Here is a 27,472-nt window from a genome sequence, read left to right on the forward strand (position 1 = left end):
TCCGTCACTGGCGGGAGGTCCAATAGTGCAATTGACTGTTCTGGGATGACATGCCCGAGGTTACCACGGTAGACGGGACCTGAAAGTCCAAGTGTTTGACGAAGCAGTCGTACAGTTGTGATGGGTTTCGCGACTCGCCTGCGGCGTAGCAAGCTATGTGTGATGATGGTACGGGACGCCTGGCGACACCCGTCAGTGTAATGGGATGATGATCACGCAACCGGGATGAGGGAGATCAACCGTGATTTGCATCCAGGGTCCCAAGCTGCCGTTTACCGGAATAGTAGGTGAAGAGCAGAAAGAGAGGGGGAGGGGGATGTAAGATGAAGGATGGGGGAGATCAAAATATCAGGGTTCATCGAGCAACACCTCGAGAGACAGGACCATCCCTCGGGTCTCGAGCGCAGGATGGCGGACGGCAGGGATCGATATATGTTCTGGTCCGGCCGGGTTCCCTCTGGGCGACCGTTGGAACTGAGCGAGAGGAGAGAGAGGGGGGGAAAGGCGGGAGGGGAGACAGACGGTGGCAGACGGAGGCAGTGGAAGCGTCAAACCATCGCGGGGAGGCGTCCGTGCAAAATGATGGGAACGAGGGCTACAGAGGACTCAGGGCTTGCGCCATGGCCAGACTCTGTGAGGAAGAAGATTGAGAGACGGGGGATGGGGAACACACACATACACAGACTCACAGCTGCCATATTGCAGTGTCCATAGACACACGCGGTGGGTGTCCAGAGAGAGAAGTCGAGCGAAGAGAGGGGACCAGACGAGACAGCAACAGGCCAGGGCAGATCAAGGGAGGAAGAAGGCGTCGTCACTAAGAGTTTTAGACCGTCGTCTAGGGGCTCGGGCGGAGAGTGGGCTCGTGGCGCTGAGACTTTGGGGTCGGGATAGCCTCTCGAGCGAATTTGACAATGCTATTTTCTTTCTTTTTCCTCTTTCACGGGCCAGGCGTTGGTGAAGGGAAAGAAGACGGCCCACGAGGTATTCCAAGACATTGGAAGCCCGGGCTGCTGGCTTCCAGAGAGTGTGTCTGTGTGAGAGACAGCGAGAGAAAGAGGAGAGTGCGCGCTGTACGCGTTGTGTACCGTCTTGGCCCCCGGAAACGATCGAAGAGGAAGGAACTCGAACCAAGGAAAACGTAAAGTGACAAGCGCCACAATGGAGCTTCATGTTTCTTTTGGCGGCGCCTTGCAGACCGGGCTCGACCAGTGTGCCGTGCCAGTGTCACTTGAAAACGACAGGGCCACTCCCACTCCTCCGTCTCCCATATTGGGGGTCGAGGAGCAGGTGGAGGCGGAGAAGTGAAGACGAAAGAAACGCCGAAGCTGCGACGGGGGCGGAAGACCTGAACCCGTAAAGCTCCTCAATTGGCAGGCGGCCCCCGGGGGCATCACCGTGCGGCCAGTAGTCTGGGACAATCATCGCAATAGAAGTTGCTTTTGCTTTCTTCTTCCTTTCGTCGGCTGTCAGTATGGCATAGAACTTCTCCGCAGACAGACAGCGCGGCGGAACGAGGCAGCCGCGGTGTGGTGCATTGCGCTGCGTCGGAGTTGAACAAAAGACAGCTGTAGAGGGCAAAATTCGAACGAGAGAGAGCAAAAAAAGAAACCAGACGATGATCGACCAGTTTGGCGTGCGTCGGACAAGGACATGGTTGCTCGGTTGGGGGATCGGGGGGGAAGTGCCGCGGAGGAAATGGGTGGCCCCAGACCGCTGGGTGACCCCAGCAAGGGATATGCGGTAGGGATGTTTGCGCAGGTCAGCGCAGTGGCATGGCAGCCGGCGGCCCAGCGATGCAGCACCCAACATTAGCAGCATGCAGCAGCGCGCGATCCACTGCCTTGATATGCGCTCCAGTTGGTGTGCTGCAGGGGTGGACGTGCCCAAAGTGCATTCTTATCGACAGAACTGTTAGAACGGGACTACCTTGCTGTGTGACGAACTGGCAACACCAGCCTTCGTGTCCCGTCTCAGATGAAGGGGGCTTCTGGTTGGGTATTTGCTGTTTCTCACGTCCGCTCGTCATACTGGACAAACTTGCCAGTTATCTTTGATGGCGTATTTCTGCTTGGATTTAGAAACCAACATGCCTTCGTGGAGGTATCCGCAGGTAGGAGAGGCTTGCCGTTGATCGGCCCGGATGGGAGCGTCCACCCACGAAACACGATATGCCGAGATTGGGACGCGCAGAAAAGGCGGAAGAGGCAGAAAAGCGCAATGGGACTACTCCTTGGTAGGTACCTACCTAGGTGATTACCTTACCTAAGGTATTATGCGACTGGGCTTGTCATATAATGGAAGGAAGGGGGCTAGAAGAGGTGGCTTGAAGGGTGCGCTAAGCTGCGAACTGCTTTCATCGCGAGCAGGCACGCTGTGGCTTGTGGCTTCCCTTTGGCTCTGTCATTTCTCTCTTTCTCTCTCACTTAGTGACTGGGAACGCAAGATACCGCTCACGCCATGGGATACACAGAGATGCGGCGATGCTCGCTTGCGATTGCTTGCGGAACCTGTAACAAGTGTGCGGCCACCAAGATTAGGGATACAAGCAATGGAACATGAGTGAAGTGACGTCGGCTATTCTTTCGGCTGAAGCAGCTCCCTCAAGTCGCACCTTCGGGTCGTGTGCCGCGTCTAGCACCTTACGTAAAGTGCCTTAATTTCCAAAATCAAACTTTTTCCCAGATTCTGCCTTGAACTACACGAACCTTGGCTCCGGTACTCGCGTAGCCGAGCCGCGATGATGCACCGCCTTCACCTACTTGGGGGCTGGATCAGTGAGTGTGAGGTTGGAGGAGGAGTAGCTTTCCGTCCCACTGAGGATGGAAACGTCCAAGTAAGCGGGTCCCTCACTAACAGCCACTGCAACAGTCAGAACCAAAACCAAACCGTCTCAACGCCGTCAACGGGCTCAAGCGTTAGCGGCCCCTTTAGCTCTGCACCCTTCAGGCACACCAGAGGGAGCTGAGTTCAGAGCTCACACCCAGCTTCATCCATTACCCTGCCTTAAGGTACCTTAGGCTTATGTATGGTATGATGCAAATGGATCGAGCACTTGATGAATGCTATCCGAGTTATGTCCTTGTTCAATATCAACGTGAGATTAGCTCATCTCAAGACACGCGCCGAGAATTGTTCGCCAGACCAGCCTCACAAACCTTACTTTGGATCACATTCCAACCACAAGGCTGCTTGTGATCGCAGACATGAGATGCCATAAAACACGCCAATCTGGCATATCGAGGTCGGCATGTCGTCAGTTCTGCCTCTGCAGGGCATCCATCCAGATCTCCCTGTCCATGCCCTGTGCAGCTGAATGACGGCCCTGCCCTTGCTCACATCATGCCGCCGCCGATGTTACGCTGAACATCTCTGGCCCCCCAAAAAAGGCCCCAGAGGACCCCAAAGCCCCCCAATTGGCACTCTGCAATGCACTAGAAGACGATCCATGCACAAAAAAGCTGCAGTGCACATCCCGCTCGCTAAACTTATCCCAAGATCCAGGTTCCGTCCGTCGTCGTTGCTGTCGTCGTTGCTGTCGTCGTTGCTGTCGTCGTTGCTGTCGTCGTTGCTGTCGTCGTTGCCCGGGCGGATCCCCGGCGGGCTCCTCCCTGCTTTCTCCAGATCCACCATCCACCATCCACCATCCACCTCAGGGCCCTCCTCCTCCCCTCCGTATCGCCAGCGTTCCCACTCACACGGCTCGATATCAGGTCGCATTTCACCACCACGACACTCCATTCTGTGCCCCCTCCCTCGGCCTCCATCCTGCTATCCCTCTCCTCCCATCCACCCCATCGTTCCCGACAGCATTCCCAGATCGATAGATCGTGATCCCGATGTGACTCCAGAGTGCCATCCGAGCCCCCAGTCCCCGTCCAACTATTTCCAACCGACCTGAACCTTCGGCCCCAGCCCGTATCGTATCCCTTGACCCTCATACATCGCCCGCCGCCCTGTGTGTCTCCGTCAGCTCCATCGCCACAACCGCAACCCCTCACAACCCTCACAGTTCGCCGGCCCGCAACGCTTAGTCTCCTCCCGCACCCGCCCTCTCGCCGCCGAATGTCTCTCCTTCCCAACGAGAGCCGAAACATGCGCCCTCAGGAACAAGAAACTCCCACGCACACACACATAACGCCGTAGCCTGCCAGCCCGCAGGCCGTGCCGAACCTGTCCGACGCCAAACACCACCACCCAAACCCCATCTCCAACCCCAAGGGGAAAAGCCCAAGACATCCATGGATGGCTAAATCGCAAGGATGTTCAGCTTTACGATTCCTGGACTCACCAGAGTTTGGACCAACTCTTAAGTGAACAGGGGACCCCCTTCCTCCTCCTCGCTCCTCCTTACCCATCCACCTTGATCCTCCCCACCCATCCCCCGTCAAATCCGTCAACCAAGGTGTGACTCCCGTCAAAACCTTCAGATGGCAAACAAGTGACAGATGTCTTCCTTCCTCCACTTGGTCCGTCCTTCCTGGCCCCCATCAATCCCCCATGCATCAGTCACGTAACAAATCATGTCTCTCCTGCTCGCAAGTAGTGAGTCATTTTTTGAGTCAAGCCATTCGAAACATCTTCGTAAAAAATCTTAGATTCGCCAGCAAAAAACAACGACGCGAAATAAACAATTTCCACGGCTGGGCTGGACTGGGCCAGAATAACTGTCCACTCACTCTCATCCCGCTTCCGTCTTCCTTTGCAACGGCGGCGACACCTTATCCGACTCTCCAATGCCATTGAGACACACAAACACCAAAATAAGGAAAGCCATGTGGTCTCCCGCTTGCCGCCATAACCTTCTTTCTCTCGCCCGTCAAATATTTCTTCCTCACGTTTCTTTCCCCTTCTGCTGGAAAAAGCCAGCCCCCCTCCATCATCGGTGTCGAAAAGCTCCCAGTGTAGCTATTTTCATCCCACCCAATAGGAAAGCTTGCAACTTTCGGCCGGCCCTCGGACAGACGCCGTCGCCACAGCGCCGCCCCAGGCCCAGTCTTGCCAAGTTTTGAGCCACACATTCAAACGCGACTACTCTTGCAGGCTTCCTGCCTGCCTTGCCCTAGAAGAGTCTGCTCTGCTTTGCTGAGTGTGTCTGACGTGGATGTTTGCACCGGCGCGCTTGTTTCTTTTCCCAACCGGAAAGGCTGCCCCCCGACGCCGCAAAGCCGAGACTTGGTAAACGGCTCTTGAAGCCTGCCGTCTTGACGGAAAGCGCAGCGCCGGCGCGACATCCGCAGTTGTTTCATGTGTGAGCTTATAGTGTGTGAATTCACAGCAGTTCCTGCTCGTCCCGCGCGGGTGAGAGTAGCGGGCAAACTGGTGGCATTTTCTCCTTACTTATCGTGAAGAGATGTAGCTAGTCGCTTGCAGATCAAATACGCTGCATAGAGCCATCTCCATTGCCGTCTTTGCCGTCTCTGCAGTCTTCTCGATCGTCGTCTCTGTCGTTTTCTGTGTTATCAGGGTTGGCCCTGCTGCTTCGCGAATTCACTCGTCACACGTCAGATACTAGCAAAGTAATCTCTTTCGCTTGATAGAAGAATCCTGTGATAACACAACTACCCCAAGTAGCCCAGAAGTGGCTGGCAAATGCTGTGAAGGATTCCCCTTTCTTTGCCGCCGCTGCGCTCACGGTGATCTATTGGCATGGTAAAGTTCTCGCTCAGTAAGCTACAAATCTGCTATGACATGGCGAGGCTGCTGACACCACATTCTTCCATGAAGTCTCGGGAATCCTACCGGGAACCAAAGTCGCTTTTTTCTTTCGGTAGTATTGGTAGAATTTTGAAAGCCGAGACATGGTTCGTGGAAGTCGTGCTTGCACGGTTCAACGCGCATGGATGTCGTCTAGTCGAGCAAAATGCACTTCGACTCCGTAGTTTTATCAAGTAGATCCACGTGCAAAATACAACGAGAGACATGTGACGATAAAGTCTCACGGAGCAGCCCTTGAAGCATGCCTCTGCTCAGAGCTCAGTACGGTGACCGGGTATCTTGGAAGATCGTGAGGTTGGATCCAGCCAGAGTCGTGCTATCATGCAATGTAAGACCCTAACACTGGATCTTGCCTAAACGGGGTTGGCGGTTCCAAAATTGGCGATAGTGGTCCGTATCAGTCCAATCAGACGCGGCGCGGCTTTGGGGCGGCACGATGTGCCGATAGCGAGCAACTCTGGCCCTATCTAAGCGCCAGTCAGCCCATTCCCAGGTGAACTTCCTGTCACATTCAATACCTTACCAACAACATGTTGCGCCGCTCCCACAGCTGTATTCCGTCTGCGAAGCCGCCGGCTCGAAAATGATTTCAGATGGCGTTAGGTCGAAACCGACCATGCTGTCGTTATCACTGTCATGGTGAAGCCCGACTCGGCCGCGGCAAAGCAGGGCCTCATTAGCTGCAGAGTTACTTTCCGTCTTGTTGAATTCGGCAGACTATCAAAAGAGCAATTGTTCTAGGAAACCTGGATTTCTTTTCATGGCCTTGCTGATGCAACTAACAGGCTCTGCCGGCACTGGGAATTAGACTAGCCGCCAACACATCCACCATAGCTCCCATGCAAGTCGCCCATGCAGCACCTCCTTATCCGACCTCTAGCCGCCCCGTTCCTGCCGTTGCCGGCCTCTATGATACGGCAGCGTTATACCCACCGCCTAACCAGCGATTTCTGGGCCGGTTCCTGGCACTCTCCTCGCGCCTTTGTCCCCTGGCCGTCACTTTGCCGCACTCGTTCGTGCTAAGAACCTTCTAACAGCTTCACTGATGCCTACACCACCGGCCCTCACGAAGCTCCTTCCTCCACTCTTACGGCAGCGACTTGAAGAGTATCTGGACGGTATAAAGCTCGAGAGTACGACGAGAAATAGGGGCAATGATGCTGACTTCATCACAGATCACTTTACGATATTGAGTAGAAATATGTCGCCGATGAGCTCCTCGGTGTATATTCAATATCGTACCAGAGACGACAGAGACGACAGAGACGGCAGAGACAACATCAAACAGCCTACAGATGTGAGAGCTACTAAAGTCAACTGCTGCAGAGGGGTTGGATATCCTATCGGTATCGACCATGAAGCTGACGATGTGGCCACCGGGGATCTCTCCCGGAATGCCTGCATGTACCACCTTGATGAACAGCTCAATTTCGCATCCACGGTCCAAGAAGTAAGCCTCATCTCAAGAGAAAGAAGCCTCCGTCCTATACGAGTAATATGGCTTCGGACGGTCCTCAACCATCGGCGTGGGTGGGCAATCGCGCATGTTAAGACGCGTTGACTGTATAAAATTATGCAGAAGCCACATTCAACGTCGCGTTCTCAGCTCTCCCAAATGTTACGTGGTAGGTTGCTTCAAAATGTCTCACAAAACCTCAAGGTTCCGAAGTGACGGTGTACATCCAAAACCACGTGTGGCGTCGATCACCCATGATAAAAAATAAATAAATAAAAAAAACCAGCCAACGTCGTTGCCCCCTCCACCAGATGGTTCAAAGGTAGGTGAAGTGGCGGCAACAAGGAAGCGGGATTGAAACGGCATTGGGCTTGCTTGCTTGTTTGCGGCACATTTTAGCTTATTCTTCCCACCCACCAACAGCCACGCGACTCGCGATGGAAATTAGAGCCTAGGCAAGTGAGTCCCAACTGTCTCGCCCGCCGCTGCATGTCTTGGCCCCGACTGGAACACCTTTCCGCTTAACTTGGCCAAAGCCAGCCTAGGGTGGAAGCGTCTTGTTGGGGCCTGTCTTGGCCATGCGTCGTCCTCTGTGCCCGTCATCATCTCACTCTGTACGTCGGCGTGGCCTTGCAGGATCTACCTCCAGTCCTAAGCAGGAGAAGAGAGGCCGGGAAAACTTTCGCCTCGTCTACTACTGCTCCCGTGACCTTAGCCCTCCCGTCCGTCTAAAAAAGTCACACCACGGGAGCGCGGGATACTATCCCCAGCCCCTGCATAAGTCGCCTCACCAATCTTCACCTATTGCATCGCCATGCCATGTCACTGCCGCCTTCCTCTTTTCCTGCTAGTACACACAAAGTTCCGCGTAGTAATACACTAATGATTCCCCTCCAGCGCATCTTTAGACTCTGCCTTCCCGAGAATCAAGCTCTCCCAAATTCATGCATATCCCCATGGCTAGTCCAAAGATTGAGAGGTGACACATGTCGCCTTCGCAATGCTGGATGGCCCCTTGCCTAGACCTGTAACGCCAGGGGCCTCGTATTGCCCCTTCTCTCTGATGCAAAACCCTTGAACAAATCCAGCCCGGTGTAGAGTTTACTCTAGAAATCAAGAATCGTCGCGCATAGTGTGCTCCCTTAGCGTCTGGGAGGCTTTCTCTGGATGAAGGGATCCGCCTTTGCTTTTTTCCTGTGAATAACAGGTCCATTGGGCCCCGGAGGCTATTCGACGAGTCAGCGATATCCTTGAAGATTAGTGCTTTATTGACTTACCCTAGGAGGCAGGTTGCGGTTAGGCATCATCGGTGAACTCGAAGATGGCATCCTCGAACTCGACGGTGTCTCCGCCGGCGGTCGTGCAGCTGGCGTGAGACCGAGGGCTACCATAGCAGACGGGTCCTTCGCCTGTTGAGGCTCCTTCGGTGCGAAGTTCATCGCTTTCGGTCCAGTCGGCGGCGGTCTGCTCGAGGGTCGGTTCTGTTCTGTCGTCACCTATAGTTGCCGAGTTAGACACTGATGTTGCAGGCTGCGTGTTCTAATGCTTGTTTGTGCTGTTACTACATACCCTCTTGGCTCCGCGTTGCGCATCGCCAGCATCTGACGGTCGCTTCTTGGATTCTGGCTTTGGCGCCGATGACTGAATGATTGGAGGCCTGTCCGAGTTTCGAGAGGAAGCAGGAACACGACTGGTAGGCTGTTGTGGAGGCGGAACTGCCTTTCGCGGATGTGAGGGCGGAACGTCCGTCATGTCGACTTCCCTGCTGGGAGTCTGTTGAGCATTCTGGTCGGTGCCTGAAGCAGAGTTGCCTGGCGATGCCGGTTTTGTTGGCGGAGGCAGAGCCTTCATGGAGCTTGGTTTGCGGAGCATGCCCATGATGTCGCCCTTGGTGTAAAGAGCTCTCTGTCTCGCGTTCTCAATGAGCTTGTTCCAAAACTCACCCTGGACAAGCGCTCTCGAGTCACCCAGAATCCATAGCGACGACTTTGCACGCGTCAGACCGACGTTCATACGCCTGATATCTTGCATGAAACCGATACCTCCCGTAGGGCTCGCTCGAACGCAGGAGAAGATGATGATCTCACACTCTCGGCCTTGGAAAGCATCGGTCGTGTTGAATTCGATATCATCAGTGATACCGTCTCCGTATTGACGTCCGAATTGGTAGCGAAGCTCTTGCAGCTGGGCTTTGTAAGGCGTGATAATGCCGATCTTGCCACGGATATCAGTCTGTCTGCCAAAGTCTGCTCGGAACCGTTCGTAGAGCTGCATGGCAACTCTCAGTTCTGCGTGGTTCACTAGAGAGCGACCCTTGTTGCCCTTCTCCTGCGAGCCCTCAACGTCGAAGAATCGGTAAGGGCCAAGAAGGGCACTGGCGTGCCAAGGCTGACGACGAAGATCGGCCATATCGTCTCCGTCGACAAGCTTGCCCTCGTAGAATTCCAGACTGGGGAACCGGCTGATCTCCGGGTGCATTCGGTACTGCCGGTCGAGCATGTGGATGTAGTTGGGGAAGTTGCGCTGCATTCGGACGAACAAACTCTGGTCGTATCCGAAGCGCGCAGCAGACTGTGAGAGCACAGTTGGCGGCAGCTGCTTTGGATCACCGACCAGAATGCACTTGGTAGCGCCATACTTCAAGGGGATCAAGGCGCTCAGTTCGACACACTGCGCGGCTTCATCGATGATAACCGTCTCGAACTCGACGTTCAAGTTCTTGAACATCTCATGACCACTACCGCTCAATGTGGCGCAGAGTACTTGTGCTCCATCCAAGACCTCTTGTTGAACCTGGCGACGTCGAATCTCAGCCTCGCGAGTTGCCGTATTGCCGCTTGCCTTTTCCTCGTCGATCTTCGCACCGATATTAACTTGAACTCGCTTCAGCTGGTCAAAAGACCTCTGGAGGGCTTGAACGACATTGCGGTCGCCGTTAGCGCGAGCCTCCTCCAGCTTAGGCCGGAGATCCGCAAGCTCATCTCGAACCTTGGCTGCATCCTTGTGCATCTTTTCGCGCTCCTCTCGAGCCTTATTTCCCGTGTTGTCTCCTTCCAGTCGCTGCTTGACAAGCTCATCAAGAGTGACGTCGCGGACAGCAGCATTGATGGCATCGCTTCGACCCAAACGCAATACATTGATCTTGTGGAATGATCCGGTCATCGTCTTCACGCCCTGCTTCAGACGTAGCACCAGTTCGTCAACGGCCGCGTTACTGGGGGCGCACACCAAAAGCTTCTTGGGCATAGCATTCTGGCTGGCTTGGCCAGCGGGAATCTTCGGTTTTATCGCAGTTCCTTGAGGCTGGATATTGCCTGTGAGCAGCGAGCCAACCATAGCCACGATGGTCTTGGTCTTGCCCGTTCCGGGTGGTCTGTACAGCATTAGCACTTGTCAAAATATGGATATTGAAAAACTTGCCCTTGAATGAGGGTAAAACCATCATTGTCCTTGGCACCGAGGATAGCTTTGGCTTGACCAGGATTAAGCTGGTAGTTTTGCATCACACGGTCGACAGCTTCGTTGCCGTATTCCAAGACAGGAGACGGCTCAGCCTTCAGCACCTCAACCATGAGATCGTAGTACTGCAAACTCTCGAGCGCAGCATACTCTCTCTCAATAGTCGTCATGTTGGTGATTTTGACAGCTTGCAGCTCGCACCCGTTGTTGAGGGCACCGGCAACGATCAAGGGATTGTTCTTGCTATTCAGGCGGTAGGTCACTTCCAGCCTATCTTTCTTGTAGCTGGTCTTCCAGATTCTTGCCAAAGCATGGGGTTCAGCGGTATCAGTCAGGGGGTTCTTGCCCGTTGACAGGAGGATAATGTCACCTTCGGACAGCATCCTCTCCTTATTTTCGGTGGTGGGGATACTGGCTGTCACTTCAAGGAACTTGTCGACATTCATGCGAGACGCAATCTTGAGTCCATAACTCTTGGAAGTCGTCTCGTCTTTAGAAGTCACGAAAGATCTCCAGGCTTCGGAGATGAGAAGACCCAGGAAAGTCTGCTTGTACTCCCCGGGATGAGCGTACGAGTCTGCCACCCGCGTGCAGGCAATGGAACCTGAGGTTGACGGGGGGTCATTGCCTCCATGGAAAATATCCCACTCCAAGATAGCCTGGTGAAGCTGGTCCATGGGCGGAATCAAACGAGCACGCATATCTTTCGCGGATCGCTGCACCTTTACCTTCTTAACGGGACCGCGAGTCTTCTCAAGTAGTGCTCGCTCGCGGCGCCTCGTGGCCTCGTCCATCGCCTTCTTGCCTTGCTCACCCTTGTTAAGGAGATTGTCGAGGTCCTCGTCCTCAGAGTCGTCATCGTCTTCCTCGTCGCTGTCAACCATAATCTGGCTCTTTTGGGGTGCGTGCTCTTTTCCAACGACGCCACCGAGACCCTTCAGACCTGAGCCTTCACCAACATTGAGGGGACCTCGAAGGGCTTTGGCTTTGGCGATCATCTCAGCGTCTCTCTTCGCCTTTTCTGCCTTGGCCTTCTTTCTCGATTCAATAAGTGCGTTCTTTGATGCCATTGAGACTGCAGGTTCCGGCCTCGACTTCAGCGCTGTCAAGGATGGCTTGGACACGGTTGAGGGGACCTTTTGGCGAGCCGCCATTCTATCCAAGATTGACCGGTTTTTGTCAACCGAGCTGCTGAGTTCCATAACATCTTGCTTGTTTGATCGACTGGTGAGAGGTGTTGAGGTTCCGGATTTTGACCACGCATCGAGGGAGCTCTGCTTTTTTGGTTTCTCGGTCTTAGGAGCAACACCGATTTGGATGATTTCGACCTCGTCGTCCTCTCCCAGAGACTTCAGTAGCTCTGCTCGTTGTTGGTCACTCAGATTCGTGCTGATCGGGTACCTACCGTTCGAAGCCTTAATGCACGAGTCTTGGACAAACGCCTTTGGCTCGCCCGGAATTTCGAGATCATTCTCCCGGAGTCGGTTGAGCAGCTTGGCAACCACCTTGACAGTCACCTCAACCAGGTACAAGTCTCTCAAGCGAAGCATTCGGACGATGCCATTCAGATGACGCTGTGGCTCCTTCAGGAGCAGCTGCATCTTGGTGAGGTCTTTTCCTTGGTTTGAGGGGTTTTCACGCAGAGCCGAAGTCAGCAGACCGTCCTGAGCCAGCAACCCATCCGCCAATTCAATGACGTCTCTGCAGAAGTCCTGCATCACCTGGATTTCAGCCTGGTGTGACCAGCTCCCGGTAGACTGAAATGCCAACTCGATGTACTTCCAGTTGGTACTCCACCACAAGGTGACCGCGTTCGACTCCCCTGAGTCCAGAGTTTTGGATCTAAGAACACCGGAAGACAGATCGCTGAGGCCCTTGAGAACATCCTTAGCGGTGTTGATGACATGGCGTGCAGGTCCCCACGCCAGATTGCTAGGCTCCATAATCTTGCGCGTAGCGAAAACCATGGAAGACAACGTCGTGCTAAGGTGGCGCTCCAGTAAGGCCGTCATAGCTTCGGAACGAGATGACGTCTCGGTGATGGTCTTGATGAGTTCAGAGCTCGCGCTACTAATGTCGTTCTCGCCATGGACGGTGAATGCAATGATGGGTCGGATAGACTGACCGCCAAGACACAGCTTGTCCAGCTCTGGGACGGTAAACTCGCAAAGTCGCTGCATGACTCGGCTCAGTACGTCGGCAATTTTGGCGAATCTGGTGTTGAAGTCCTGTCGAGCCTTGTCGAGTTTATCAGGCTCCTTTCGAGGAGGACGGAATTTCTCAACATTGATGAGAGGCGCCATCGCCATGAGCATGGTCTTGGCCAACGCAGACTGTCCGCTGTAGAGATCATCCAGAAATGCATCCCACAGGTCTGCTGAATTCCGCGTGACAGCCGTCTGGATAGCTGCATGATCGTTCTTACGGAGTTCAAGATGCTCTTCCGCAGTGACCCGAGAATCCAGGGTAAGTGCAGCACTGATGACGCTCAAGGCAGCTTTAGGCACCCCCAAAGTGTGTTGATCCTGGCTTCTTGTATGCGCTCCGTCCCTGATGACGTCCTTATGTTTGATTGCAACGTTGAGAATCGAGTTGATGTAAACTGATGTTGTTCCCGAAATGACATTAACGGACGGGTCCAAAAACGTGCGAAGGACATGTTCAAGAGCGTCCAAGCCGGCTCGGATACAGGCGGCCTTTCCCTGCTCACCGATGCTGGGCTCGTGGATTATCTGCTCGAAGAGAAGATGAAGCAACTGCTCGCAGGCGTCGCCTTTCTGATTGCGGTTGAGAGACTGGATCCAGGTGTTAATCCAAGACGTTGTAATGGACTCGACGTCTTCAGAGTTGTCGTTGGCTTGAATGGCGAAGGTGAGCGACTGGGAGAGGAGCTGCCTGAACAGCCGTGTTGACAGGACCTGCTCGACGACAACGAAGGGCCGTGCGTCGCCGATTGTGTCCCAGAAGGCCTGCCGAGATGTTTGCAGGAGAGCTGTCAACGCCTGAATTACAAGCAGCAAGATGGCTTCCGACTCGCATCGCATATGAACGAATAGCAGGTCATAGATGCTGGGCTTAACTTCCATCCCACGAATGCCATGCAGCAGAAGTCTTTCGTCGAGAGCCTTGAGAATCCAGTTTATCGCTCTCCAGAATTTTTCGATCGTGGGGAGGTTAGTGGACTGTTCAGGATGTAGCGCGGCAACCTCCTGGATTGCCTGAGCTAGGTTATCATGCACAGCCCAGTCGAACTGCTCCTGTGTCAGCGACTTTGGCCGGAGTCTCTCCCAAGACTTTTCTGCGAATTGCAATCTTGTCTTGTCCTCGTCGAACAAGAACTGGGTCATGGCCGGAAGGAGAACATTTTCTCCAAGCTTCAAGGGTTTCTTGCCAGAAAGGCGGACGAAGACGTATTGGAAAAGTCGGCGCTTGTCTGGCAGACTGACGTATGCCATACAGCATAGGGCCTCGTAGACAGTCAAAAGCACGGCGCCCTGGTCCTCCCCAAGGTCCGCTCTCGAAAAGGCCCGGCCGTCAGCCTCGACCTTTTCAATGATCTTTTGTGCCCACTCGAGACCCTTATCTATGCGGTCGAAGTCGAAGGTATGGAGACAGTTTTCGATGCCAGAGACAGCATCCTCGGGCCATTTCCTGCGCGAAAGTCAGCAACGAGCTCTCATCTACGCAATTAAATAGTCAAAACCTACTCAGCAAATACCCGCAGGTACTTCTTGCGGTGCATGTGCCAGTTCATGACGCACTTATCGCAGTTGTGAAGATTGATGGCCATTCGCTTTCCCCATTCTTCTAGCCAGACACCGGCCTTGTCCTTTCCGTAGGCAAGAAGAAGGCTGGTCCAATAGACGATGTCGAGGCGCTTCTTCCAGGCCTCGACTCTTTCCTTCTTCTGCAGGGCGGAGATCTCTTCGCCGGCTGAGTCCACATCATCGTAATCCTCGTAATCGTCTTCGTCGACTTTCGGGCAGAGAAGATGGACGTCTGGCGGGATTTGACCGAACTTGCGAAAATTTTCTTCGAGAATATCCTCGACAGGTTGTGCATCCATTTTATCGTAGTGTTTGTGAGCACGGAGGCATGTCGTGATGGGTAGACGGCGGTGGCAGATTAAGGGAAAGTGTATCGAGCGCGCAGCGTGCGATAGGTCGGAGATGGGCGGCGACCACTGTGGTTCGCGCGCATGAACGCGAGAAGATCTTTCGATTTTTCACAGCGTCGAGAAGCTACCCAGGTCTTGCGAAGAGGTGTCGCGGCAAGTGAGGTCAAGTCGTCGTGTCGATGGATCTTCCTCTGCGTTGCTCGGGTTGGGGTTGCAGGAGGGATGGTTGAGGGCCGGCAGGTCGCCAGCTAAAAATTAAATAGATTGTTGAGCAAAACAAGGTAGGAAGGAGTACAGGACTGGACAGGTTGATCGTGGAGGAAGGAAGGTAGGAGTCCACGATCGTGGAGGTGGTGGTTGCTGGGTGGCAGAGTAGGCGACGGGTGTTGAGAATTGAAGTGGGCTGCAAAAAGTGCAGTGACACGCTCCGGCCCGGCTGGGACGCGGCCTGGCGTTCAAAATCCCATTAAAGCGCATCTAACGTGTCGACAGGGGGTGTGCAATGGCAAATGGGTCCCTTCACAGAGGCCTTAGGTAACTTTGTACCTTCTGCAGGTTACGTCAGGCATTTTCGGTGTGACCGGTTGATGCTTCAGCACATGTGCCACTGAGGCTTGGGCTTTGAAGCACTGACCACATCTTAAATCCCACCTCACACCAGACCAGGCGCGTTCATCCTTGATCTCCAGGCCTCTTCTTTTTCACAACCCCGTTTTTGGGTCATGTCACTAAATGACATCTCCAGGATGAGCTATTCCCAATCTTTCATAATGCATCTCCTAGGCTCGTTGTATCTTCTATGAAAAGAAAACAGTACCTTGGGTCACTAAAGGAAGCATTCCTCATTTGACCAAGAGCGAGGTGTTTGTCATGGTGTTCTAGAAAATGCCTGAAATGGAACCCGTCTGGGAATGTTTCTATTTAGCTAATATACACCTGTGTGTATAGAAGAGAAGAAGCAAGCTGTAAATGATGCGATCAAAGAGCATACTCCCCTTTTTGGAGACCAAAGTAGGTCCAAGCCCTACGAGAGCACCTGACCGAAAGAATCGCAACCGCTGCAAATAAGAAGAAAAACAAAAGGAAATCGCCTCCTTCCAAGATAATCAACCGGTTCGCACGCATGCAACTGCTCTCAAGACCCGCCCACTCTCTTAGTCGGATCTTGTGGCCTTCTTGATTCGCTGACTTCGTCGCATTTCGACGTCGCCGTTGTCACTCAGCCGCTTCTCCTAGATTGCGTTGCCGTCACTTCCATCTTCAGAAGACCGACTCTGGGCTTCGTCTTCAGCGCCACCATCTTCCATGGGTACCTGCTCCATGTCCTCCTCCACCGTATCCTCGGAAGGCTCCTCATTGTCGGCTCTCTCCTCTTTGAGACTGACCCTCTCCGACTTTTTGGGCGGCTTAGCCTCGTGCTTCTCGAAACGGTCTAGGAGATGCTCGAGGGGGCAGACGACAGCATTCCACTGAGCCGTGCCCTTCGCGGTGCCACTGCGGCAACGGTAGCACTGCTGCCCATGCGCGATAAACAACTGATGGAGGCCATACTTCAACTCGTCGGGAACTCGGTAGTCGCAATGCTTGAAGGTTTTATTAGCACTTGCCCCTCTGGGAACCCACCCCAACCACAGGCAGAATCGCCAAACGTGCGTGTCGACTGCGAAGCTGGGTTGCTGGAGGCAGAAAAGTAGAAGACACGAAGTTGTCTTGACGCCAATGCCCTTGTACTGCAGGATCTCTGGCATTGCTTCGGCTACTGGCATGGTACGGATGTGGTCGAGTGTTAAAATTCCGTTATCAATCTTGAGTAGTTGATGGTCCTTCTGGCCTTGGCTCATTCTGGCGGCTCCTTTCACATTTGCTGTCTCTCCTGACTCCTTTTCTTTGATGAATGCTGCCTTCCTGAGTTGGTTCTCCTCGAATACTTTGTCCAGGATTTCCTTCATCTGTTCGCTCTTCACATTAGAAAGGCCACCAGTAATCATCGCCTTCTGAAGCTCTTGAATTGGGGAGAGCCGGACAGCATTCCAGTCGATGCTGCCAGCCCCAAGACCATCCTTGTCGAGCACACCGTACGCCTTGATGATTTCTTTGATGACCCTATCTGCGTTGGTCATCTTTGTGTTCGCGCTAACCATGGTTCGCATCATTGCGTCCAAGATGTCTGGTACCTCGCCACAGCCTGCAACCTCAGTAGACGGTGGCAGGATCTTGCTTGGAGACTTTCTCTCGCCATGCTGTGCAGTGAGTATGTCGTGAACAATTTGGCATTGTTCTGCTGTTGGGCCCCGGTGGTTAGGAAAGGGCGTTCGGCCAGGCATCAGACCGTAGGGATTAGGGATTCCCTTCTTGTCTTTTTCGCCAGCAGTACTCTTCTCTTTAGCAGTACCCTTCTGGACATCATCGTTCTTCTGGTGATCACTAATTTTCAGCTTGTCATTGTCGTTTGGGATAGCTGTATGTTCCTGGAGATCGTTGTTCACCCCCTGAACACTGCTTATAGCCTGGCCGCTGCTCCCATGATGAATAGTTCCCAACCCATGGGGAAGAACATCGATAGCCTTCTTCTTTGATGTCTGAGATGGCTGCTTGGCTTTTGCTCCACGCCGTTTTGCCTGTTGGGTCTCGGTAGGCTGGGCAGCCGCTGCGCGCTTTGTTCCAACCTTCGCAGGCTCTGTCTTTGTCACCTGAGGCTGGAAGGCAGCTTTGGCTGCAAGTCTTGCGGCAGCTCGAGTTTGCATTCTGTCTGCTGTGCGTGGTGCTAGGTAGATACTAGATATTGTACTGTTAGCGACTGTTATTCAAGGGGTTAGCCAACCTTGGATATACCAGCAGTGCGGGTAGTGTATTGTACTTCAGAAGTCGTGTGGCTGAGAGACTTGTGATCTTTGAAGGCTGAATGCCCGTTGTCTGCTACAAGACAGGCTTATGTCTCCTTTGGTCCAGGCGTGATAGTAGTGGGCATTAGGCAAGGAAAACGAAGGACGGGGGTGGCGCGACAAGAACTGTTGGGTGGTATGGTGGTGCCAATCTGCTGATTGTTCGGCTGAGATTCAACCTCTATCATGCAGTATGACAGCTGTGATAGAGGTGAAAGCTTTTGGGCGAAGTGTGTAAGAAAGGTGGGATGAAGAAAGATGTGCGCGTGGGATATGCTGTCTGAGGGTGGCTGTTAGCTTATTATCCGCATAGATAGGAAATCTACCCCTTAGAGATTCTTCCCAGATAGAGGAACACCACGCGAGGTGAAGAACTTACACTAATATGAGCAGGCGCGACCTTGTATGAGTTGATGGCCAGAAGATCTTTTGCTTATCTCACAAGATACCCCTGAAAGGGTAAGGTTGATAAGAGTCACGTGTGGATGAGTTTTGTGGAGGAAAGGGTATTTGAAAAGTCTTTGAATGACTTGAGAATTAAGTCTTAGTGGCTGGCTAGATGTGCATGAAGAAGGTGTGTGTTTGTGCTCATGTGGAGAGTTGTTGGCTGGTTGGCTGCATGTGAAGGAGATGGGAGTTGTTGTCGGCGGGGAGGTTTGTTGTGGACGAGAAAGCCTGAGGGAGCGTCTTTTAAACTCCAAACCAAGCAAGAAGCAGGAGGGCATGCGCACAGCTCTATCGCGCCTCCCCTATTTGTGGATGACCGTTAGCCCGCCGAACCACTCCTTCTTGTTTTTCAAAAAGCCGACTGCCAACCCAGCGTGCTATCCCCTTTGAGAGATGATCATGCATTCATCGCACCTACCCGTGTGTTGACCGACTTAAAGTCTCCATCACCAATCCACCTATCCCCTCCAGCTCTATCTACCTAAATCGCTCCCACACTTGGACCAGTCGACCTCTGGTTTTAGGCTTCCATCTCCTCTTGTCTCAACCACCTACACCTCCACATCCACCTACACTTCTTCCTTCGTTCTTACCACTTCCCACTTCCTCCTTCCTCCTTCCGCCGTCCAACTTTACGACAGCTGCTCTTTGTTAGCTTCCACCTTCGACAGAAAAGCTTTCCTGCTTTCTCTTAGTTGTCTACCTACCTGGCCAGGGACCCGTGTCTCAAGGGATTTGGTGCCATACTCGGAAAGACTCGCTAGACTTCTCATCTCTTCTTGAGCTCGACCTAGGCCTCACCTACATCAAGCGAAACTTAGACAGGGTGGGTAATTCCTTCCCAATTCAGTCACAGATCACTGACCTCAGAAAGAGCAGTCAACATGAATGGCCGACGCGCCGGAGAGAGCCCAGACAACGCCATAGATGTGGACGAAAATGACCTAGTGTTAGAGGTTGACCGCGAGGTTGTTGAAATTGGGCGGCGGGTCAGGAACTACCAGCCTCAGAAGAATCGGTCCTTGGGTTCACAGGCAAGCGATGGCGTCGACGAGGAGAAGTATGAGAACCTTGCGAGCGAGGCCCTGGCAGGCCTGATCGACTTAACCATCGATGACGAGCCCATTGTCGTTCGTCGGTCTCGAAAGCGCCGTCCCAGACCACAACGCGAGATACCTCAGCGCGAGCACGAGAGATTCCAGTACAAGAAGCTCATGATCAAAGTCAATACGCTCTATGAGCTTGATCCAGAACAGACACCCCCAACAGCCGTCGGAGTTCACTTCATCAAAGTCAACACCATTCTCGAGAACTTGGAGTCGGGCGAAATCAAGATTTGCGGGATGCCTTTTTGCCGGTCTCGAACACTCACGGCTAAGCTCCCTCGAAAACTCAACGAGATCTTCTGTCTACTGGAAATTGATGCAGACGATGACAGGCCAGCGGAAATTCAGTCGAGAATCGAGGTTTCAGCCGCAGCACTTATCCGCCCTCGAGCGCTACATCTTACCAACGCCCCTTACCCTGAGCACCGGTATATGGCGCGCGCGTACTGCAACTATGAGGTTGTTGAAAAGGAAGGACCCCTTGTGTGCCGCTGGAACTACTTCATTCACTATCGAGACTGGAAGATGAAAGTCAAAGGGAAAGCCTATCACTGGACGTTGGAGCGCGTTCGCGCGAGTGAGGTCAAAAGGGAGGACCACAAGGTCGAAGAGGATAAGTTGAGACAAGACTGGAGGGGGCTTACCGTCCAGGGGGGATCGCACCTTCCAGAGACAAGTGACGGCAAGCAACGCTACACAGTCTTCGACTCATTCTGCGGCGCAGGTGGCTTCTCTCGTGGAGCCGAGAGAGCTGGATTACACGTTCAGTTCGCAGTCGACCACTGGGAAAAGGCTTGCGACAGCTACAGACTCAACTTCCCAGAAACCAAACTGTACCAGACATCCGTCGACGAGTTCATACTGAGTCACACGGACATACCCATGAGGGCCGACATTCTTCATCTATCACCACCCTGCCAGACATGGTCGCCGGCACACACTATCCCGGGAGTGAACGACGAGGCTAACATTGCAGCTTTGTTTGCTTGCAGAAGCCTAGTGGAGAGACTGCGGCCTCGGATCTTCACATTAGAACAAACGTTCGGTATCCTGCAGGGCTGTCACGATCCTTTCTTCTGCTCACTAGTCGGCGGCTTTACCGACTTTGGATACTCGGTGACCTGGAAGATCGTGCACTTACAGACCTGGGGCCTACCTCAAACCAGAAAGAGACTAATAATGATTGGCTCTTGCCCAGGAGAAAAGCTGCCCCCGTTCCCGACAGCAACGCATTCCGAGACAGGATTTGGCGGCCTATCGAAATACGTCACAATCAGGCAGGCCCTTCGCAAGATCACCGACGATTCGACGTTTCATAACCCAGACGAAGAAATCACTGACAGCCCGCCTCCTTCCGGATCAGTGGTCAGTGACCCTGATCAAATCTTGAAAAGATGCGTCACCTGTTCCGGCGGTCAGAACCGGCACTACAGCAACACCCGAGCGTACACCGTCAGAGAGTTCGCCAGTCTTCAGGGTTTCCCGGTTTGGCATAAGTTTTCGCCTGCTTCTAAAGCTGTACTCAAGAAGCAGATTGGAAACGCATTCCCAGCGTGTGTCGTCAAACTCCTCTGCGAGCACTTGAAAAACTGGCTGCTAGAAGTCGACGGTCTTGCGGCCTCACGACCTGGCAGAGCTAGTGTAGGAGGGAGGGAGTTGATCTTTGTGTCGGAGGGACCTCGCCAACCGTCACCGCTGGAACTCGTTCAACCCCTCCTTCTACCAATGGGCGTTGACGTTGGCGGTGGTTCTCTCGATCAGGCAATCATGCTTAACGAAGATGAACAGTGTGAGATCAAGTTCGACATTGACTCCGACATCGAAATGGAAGATGTGCCTGTGCCCGACGTCCCCGACTCGCCTCGCTCGGCTACGCTATCTCTTCCGGGTACGCCTGAGCCTCCCCAGGCCGGTTGCGTAAGAGATTTACCGATTTTCATCGACTGAACCCATCGAGGCCCATGGCTTATACGAAAGAACGAATTGCTTATTTATTGTCTTGATGGCTTTTTGAGAGAAGGATATGGATGTCTTTGGTTGACATTATCGGATATCGCTGAACAACTGGGGAACGACAGCAAAGGAAGGAATATCACGCATGGAAAGGAACACGATTTTCATGTCTTGGTATCAATATTATGTTTTGCTCTTGTTGCTTGGCAGGTCTAGTTAGATATCATGACCGCAATACACTCTGATCAATCCAGGAAATGAATCCGTTCTTGCCGTCCTCAGTTTGAAAAACATCGACGGGATTCCTGTACGGCTCGACCGCTGTCTCGTTGAGCACGTACGTGACGCCGCTGGCGGCCATCTGGGTAGGCGTCCAGCCGGGGCCTCTGTCGTTGTACACCGCCATGAAGGTGTAGTTGTTGGTGCGGGGGTCTGTGGTACCCCAGGGGATGTAGCCTTCGGGCTTGATGCTCGCGTCAAAGTAGGACTCCATGAAGATGGAGCGGTGCTGGGCGTTCCAGGGGCGGCCGAGGGGGCAGGCACCCTTGATGACCGGCGCGATGGATGAGTTGGCGGCGATGACCTGGGAGTCGGAGATGTAGACGCCGTACTTATTCTCGAAAGTCGTGTTGGTTCCTAGGCATGTTAGTGAAAGGACTTGAACTAGGCTGTGAGTGTGACTTACCCTTCCAAGCAGTAATGCCACCACCGCAGTTGCGGAGGGAAAGGGTCGACTTCTCAATGTACGCGGTGCCGAAGCCGTACAAGAAGTCCGTCTGGCCAGCAATGACGTTGTCGTAAAAATACGCATTGCCAAGCTTGCCGACGTAAAGGGTATCTTGGTAGCTGTACAGGCCGCAGGAGTAGAAGCCGGCGTTGGCCCTGCTGACGCCGACGGCGTGCGCAGGGCCGTTGGAGAAGGGGTACTCGTCATTCCTGAAGTCGATGTTGTAGGCGCGGAAGTCGGAGCACCCGAACGGCGTGTCGTCAGGCACGGGGAAGCCCGTGGGGCCGGAGCCGGTGAGGGTGGCGTTGAGGTTGGGGCCGACGGTCAGAACGCTGGTGTAGGCGTTGTCGGGGAAGGCGACGTTGTGGTTAGCGGCGTTCCACCAGATCTGGACCTCGTTCTTGTTGGAGGCGGTGGTGTTGAGGCTGACGTCGGCGTACAAACGGGACGAGGCGGGCCGGTCCGTCATGCCCAGGAGAGTCAACGGGCCTTGGCGTGTGACATTGAGCTGCTCGGTGTAGTTGCCCGGGGCGATGAGGATGGTGTATGCGTCTGTGTTGTTGGGGAGGGAGGCGATGGCGGCCTGGATGGTGGTGAAGTTTGCCTTGGAGGAGGACTTGCTGACGAAGATTGTGTTTGGGGGACAGCCGTCCAGGGGGTTATCGCAGGTCTTCTTTTGGCAGTCTGCGTATGTCTTGGCTGGGCCGCTGGGGATGCCCGCCGCGGCGGCAATGGATGCCAGGGGCAGGAGGAGGGACAAAGACACGGAGCTCTTCATGGCGAACTATACTACACACACAATTGGGGACTCGGCCGAGCTGGAGAAGGAGGGTGAGGTGTCATCCAAGAGTACCACGCAAACAAGACCCAGAGCTTTGGATGTTATATAGCTTCCGGCAGGCTTCGTCTGGCCCCTTTCTCGATATTAACCGGCTCGACTCATTGCTGCTCAAGCTTTTCCGGTTGCCCTTGTCCGGATAGCGTCCATCAGAGTCGCAGTTGCAATGGCACACACCCGACAAATTGGCAAAGATGCAGATCAACAAGGACCAGGTCGACGCGGGGTAGACGGAGATATTACCCCAGAGTGCGTGGCATTTGGGGTGAAGAGGACATGGGACTGACAAGTGGTGCAGACTGTGCAGTTCACACGGCAGCCGGCACATAGGAGAAGAATGAGGAGGTTGAGGTAGACTGCAACCCCCAATGACACCTCGTTACCCCAACTTTTGGCGGCTCTGCAGGCCCTGCAGGTGCAGATGGGACAGAATTTCAGCGACGGTTTGGAGATGTTCCACGAACCACGTCGCAAGCCGAAGACCAGCCCCCGGCAAACGGACGACGGGTCATGACGCTAACGACGAACGCTGGATGCGGGGAAGAAGCTTGTAACAACCTGGAGTCTGGAGTAGTGGTGCACTGCCTGGCACTCTAAGCCCGGAAAGTCTGGAGACTTAGATAGTGTCCGTACAGACGAGATTCCATCAACTGGCGACAGGAACAGCAGATGACGATGGACAGAATTAAGCACAAATACCAAGCCTTCGGAAACGCGGCAAGCCATCAAGCCAACCGGCTTGGCTCTCTGGGCGGCAGCGCCCCCACATGGCGGTTGGCTTCGTGGGGAAATCCCAGCGCTCAATTACCTCCTGCGTTGGCCCTTAATTAGCGCTAGCCCGCACTGTAATTGATGACCAGTAACATCAGCGAAGACGCCCGTCGCCGAGCAAATTTGCGGACACTGCTGCCGGGGGTTTTACAGCGTGCTATGCAGCATCCATGGAAGGGAAATCCACTTCATCCCAACTTCGCCGGCGCTCCAAACTCTTCTTGAACTTCAAGAAACACCCGTCCAAAGTTTCCCCCTGACGCCCACGCCGGGTCTCCATGTCTTCCACCACTTCACCGAGTCGCCCTCCGTCCGCCTTCAGTCCACTTTCATCAGCGCTCTGCCCAGATCTGGCAGTGTCCGGAAGGGGCGGAAATCACCGCACCAATCACCACAGGCGTGTTCCTGGCACCGCCAAACGAACCACAAAAGCTTGTTGGTTGTTCTGCTCCACCAACACAAGATGGGACGAATCGTTTGATTCGTTTCCCCCCGTCCTCGCCATGAAGTCCTCGTGGCCTCGTCCTATCTCGTCCTTAAGTCCCCGTTGCGCTCTTTCGTCCCCTTCGTATGGACGGAAAAATCAGACCCCATGCCATGTGCTGCCCCTGCTACCTTGGGCCCTTTCTAGTGCACTGCGTCAGCTACAGTAGCCCTCCCCCTATCTCGTGTCATTGAAGGTGGACTCGCCGCGATGACCTTGCCGTGCCGAGAAACGTGAGCCTCCCATTTGAGAAAACCGGCGTCTGATATAAGTACTGCTTCCTCGATTCTCAATTGGAGGCATTTGGAGAATCCCAGAGTGTCGCCCAACCTCGCATCCCTTGGCAGAAAAGAAAAAACTTGGCACATCGCGCGCTTCGCTTAACGGATAATCATCACCATGGTCGCTCCCACACTCCTCGGTGGCCTCGTCGCTGCCGCCGCGCTGGTTCCCCTCACCCAGGCCGCGCGCCCAGACATCAAGGCCGCGCCGTTCCATCCCGGCCGCGCCTTCCCGTCCTCGGCTCCGAGGACCAAGACCTGCGCCGTCAAGCCTCTTGGCAACGGCACCGACGACAGCGGCAACATCCTCAAGGCTTTCAAGGATTGCAACAACGGCGGCACCGTCGTTCTGGACCAGACTTACAACATCTGCAACCCCCTGGATCTTACCTTCCTGAACGCCGTCGATGTCGCCCTGACGGGCACCGTCGGTTTCTGCGACGACATCGAGCACTGGCTGCCGCGTACCTTCAAGTACAACTTCCAGGGCTCATCGGCCATGTGGGTGTTTGGCGGCAAGGATGTTCACATCTACGGCAACGGCGTTGGTACCCTCCAAGGAAACGGCCAGAAGTGGTACGACCGATTCGCGTCAAACGCCACCCTCGAGAGACCCATCATGTTTGTCACGGACGGCCTGAACGGCGGCTCTTTCACCGGTATTAACATGGTCAACTCCCCGATGGTGAGTCTCACCCACTCCAACCTCAAGTAAAGACCCGAGACTAACTATCAGCAGTGGTTCAACCTCATCGCCAACAGCACAGACTTCCTCATCTCAGACATTGACATCAAGGTCGGCTCGACCTCGTCCAACCCCGCCAAGAACACGGACGGCTGGGACACCTACCGTTCCGACGGCATCGTCATCCAGAACTCCAACATCAACAACGGCGACGACTGCGTCTCATTCAAGCCCAACTCCACCAACATCGTCATCCAGGGCCTCGTCTGCAACGGCTCCCACGGCATCTCCGTCGGCTCCCTGGGCCAGTACGTCGGCACCTACGACATCGTCGAGAACCTCTACGTCTACAACACCACCATGTCCAACGCGTCCGACGGCGCCCGCATCAAGGTCTGGCCCGGCATCGACACCCCCTTCCAGCCCTCCCTCTCCGGCGGCGGCGGCTCTGGATACGTCAAGAACGTCACCTACGACACCTTCCACCACTCCAACAACGACAACGCCATCACCATTGACCAGTGCTACGGCCAGAAGAACCAAACTCTCTGCAACCAGTACCCCGTAAGTCTTTCCCCCACCGTGCCATGTTTATGTCAAGTCCAAAAAAGCTAATGCGCATCGCAGTCCAACATGACCATCAGCGACATCTACTTCAAGAACATGGACGGCACCGCCTCCAGCAAGTACGACCCCCGCGTCGGCACCCTCGTCTGCAGCAGCAAGGAGAAGTGCCTCAACATCAACGCCGAGAGCATCGACGTCAAGACCCCCAGCGGCAAGACTGCGCAGTGGCTGTGCACAAACCTGGACACCGGTCTGCTCGACATCAACTGCGTCACCGCCGTCACCAAGTCCTAAAGGACCGGCAAAGTGCGCAGAAGAAATTTACGTTAATAGTCATGTACATTTTGTGCTACAGCGCGTTCTGACGACCCCGTGGGCAGTCCTGTTTAGGATGTGGCATTTTTGCCCCGGCCTTTGTATACCTTCATCGTTACATATTAGACTTCTTTAGATGTATATCAGAGCATACAGAAAAACAGCTCACTTTTCATACTTTTTACTATAACTACGCGTGAAGTATTCCTGTGTCAACTCGTCTGTTTCTCAGAACACTTCTTTCCGTAAAGCCTTTTCATGTCTACTGTCCTCGTCCTCGTCTTATACAGTGACGAACAAATGTCGCCCAGCTAAGGACACCCAGGAAGTTAAGGACGACCTCTGCCTCGATCAATCTCGCTATACCCTTTTCAGAGGCTTGTCCAGTTTCCAGACCGCCATATCCCGCTTTTCCTCGAAGCGCCACACCTTGACGCTCTTCTCGCTGATGGTTACGAATTTACCGCCGCACTTCTCTGCTACCCTCATACTTCCAACATTTTTGGGATCTACTTGGGCAATGAGATGCGTTATCTCAACGTCATCGTCATTCTCTTCATTTGATACATGGCCCAGCTGAGCTCCATCACCTTCGTTCTTTTCAGCTAATGATTGATCCAAAGCCAATCCATTTTCCGCCGGTTTTCGATGGACGTAAACATCACTCCTTGGCGCCGTTCGCTCGTGGCTCCAATACTCGTCTAGGAACAGTTGCAAGGCACGGGTCGCATACCCTTTCCGCCAACAATCAGAACGGATCTTGTAGCCGACGGACAAACCCCAGGGTGAAGCACGTGTTGTCCTCACGCAACCAATCATCTTGGTACAGCAGCCCCCTTCGTTATCTAGTGCCGGATATTTTGAGGACATGATGGCGCAGGTCACAAGCCATGGGGCCTGGCTGGTCGATGTGAATGTATTTTCCATCAGCTTTCTGGAGCTTTCAAGACTCTCGGTGTGGCGGAGCGAGCTGAGCCAAGGTGTAAGCCACGCTGCGACTGCGAGCAAATGTAAGGGGTGCCTGGTTTACCTCCATTCACATGCTTTCTCATCGGCGCACATCTCGTGGAAGTCGTTGAGATGCTTCTTCATTGAGAGAGGTTCCAGCCAGAAATCTGGACCGGCAGAGGTTTGAGATGACTGCATGATAACAGCGTAATGCACGTTGTCAACTTAGGCCAATAAGGTACTTCGATCAAAAATGAGCATAGGTGAAGAAGATAGTGATGACAACGGTGGTAGAGTAGGTAGGTCTGAATGAGCCTACAGGAAACGTAGACGCTCTGGCAAAGAAAAGGTAGGATGTCTCATCTATATCTGAGGTTGAGTCATAGCCAGGGTCGAAAGTCACCCAATAGCGCAGATCGAATGGCCTTCCATTGGCTGACATGTTATCATGATACACGCTGACGGCGTCCTCCAGCGACTATTGTCTTCCTCCGAGCGTCTTCCTAGTTCAGAGAGTCATTGCAACGTAGCCCAAAAATATCCCCGGAAAATGCCAAACACTGTCTCAGTTTTAACGGAATATACTGAAGTTTGTGAATGTTTACGAACTTATTCCTCAAGGATGGCAGCTGAATGTCAACGTCCTTAACCCCTGCAGCACCCCCCCCCCCCCCCCCCCCCCCCCCCCCCCCCCCCCCCCCCCCCCCCCCCCCCGCCC

At 53.9% G+C, this 27,472-nt stretch overlaps 6 protein-coding genes across 6 annotated transcripts; 2 read left to right on the top strand and 4 right to left on the bottom strand.

Annotated features, from left to right (window-relative positions):
• Window positions 1–8,316: 8,316 nt before the first annotated feature.
• GCG54_00009334 (Helicase SEN1) lies at window positions 8,317–14,699 on the bottom strand (the record flags this gene model as incomplete). Its single annotated transcript, XM_045409282.1, has 5 exons — window positions 8,317–8,400; window positions 8,452–8,670; window positions 8,744–10,563; window positions 10,614–14,284; window positions 14,341–14,699. 5 exons carry the CDS (start codon window positions 14,697–14,699, stop codon window positions 8,317–8,319), a joined length of 6,153 nt encoding a protein of 2,050 aa, XP_045256527.1.
• Window positions 14,700–15,982: 1,283 nt separating this feature from the next.
• Window positions 15,983–17,494, bottom strand: GCG54_00009335 (uncharacterized protein; the record flags this gene model as incomplete). The annotated part of the gene is made up of 1 exon (XM_045409283.1): window positions 15,983–17,494. The coding sequence occupies one exon, from the start codon at window positions 17,492–17,494 to the stop codon at window positions 15,983–15,985; it is 1,512 nt and encodes a 503-aa protein (XP_045256528.1).
• Window positions 17,495–18,963: 1,469 nt separating this feature from the next.
• Window positions 18,964–21,132, top strand: GCG54_00009336 (DNA (cytosine-5)-methyltransferase PliMCI; the record flags this gene model as incomplete). Its single annotated transcript, XM_045409284.1, has 1 exon — window positions 18,964–21,132. The coding sequence occupies one exon, from the start codon at window positions 18,964–18,966 to the stop codon at window positions 21,130–21,132; it is 2,169 nt and encodes a 722-aa protein (XP_045256529.1).
• A 229-nt stretch (window positions 21,133–21,361) lies between these two features.
• GCG54_00009337 (uncharacterized protein) lies at window positions 21,362–22,643 on the bottom strand (the record flags this gene model as incomplete). Its single annotated transcript, XM_045409285.1, has 2 exons — window positions 21,362–21,774; window positions 21,824–22,643. 2 exons carry the CDS (start codon window positions 22,641–22,643, stop codon window positions 21,362–21,364), a joined length of 1,233 nt encoding a protein of 410 aa, XP_045256530.1.
• A 1,714-nt stretch (window positions 22,644–24,357) lies between these two features.
• Window positions 24,358–25,785, top strand: GCG54_00009338 (putative exopolygalacturonase X; the record flags this gene model as incomplete). Its single annotated transcript, XM_045409286.1, has 3 exons — window positions 24,358–24,924; window positions 24,979–25,488; window positions 25,552–25,785. The coding sequence occupies 3 exons, from the start codon at window positions 24,358–24,360 to the stop codon at window positions 25,783–25,785; spliced, it is 1,311 nt and encodes a 436-aa protein (XP_045256531.1).
• Window positions 25,786–26,166: 381 nt separating this feature from the next.
• On the bottom strand, window positions 26,167–26,898 carry GCG54_00009339 (uncharacterized protein; the record flags this gene model as incomplete). The annotated part of the gene is made up of 2 exons (XM_045409287.1): window positions 26,167–26,776; window positions 26,837–26,898. 2 exons carry the CDS (start codon window positions 26,896–26,898, stop codon window positions 26,167–26,169), a joined length of 672 nt encoding a protein of 223 aa, XP_045256532.1.
• Window positions 26,899–27,472: the final 574 nt, after the last annotated feature.

This window comes from Colletotrichum gloeosporioides, assembly GCF_011800055.1.
Source record: "Colletotrichum gloeosporioides strain Lc1 chromosome Unknown consensus_117, whole genome shotgun sequence".
Classification (NCBI taxonomy): Eukaryota; Fungi; Ascomycota; class Sordariomycetes; order Glomerellales; family Glomerellaceae; genus Colletotrichum; species Colletotrichum gloeosporioides.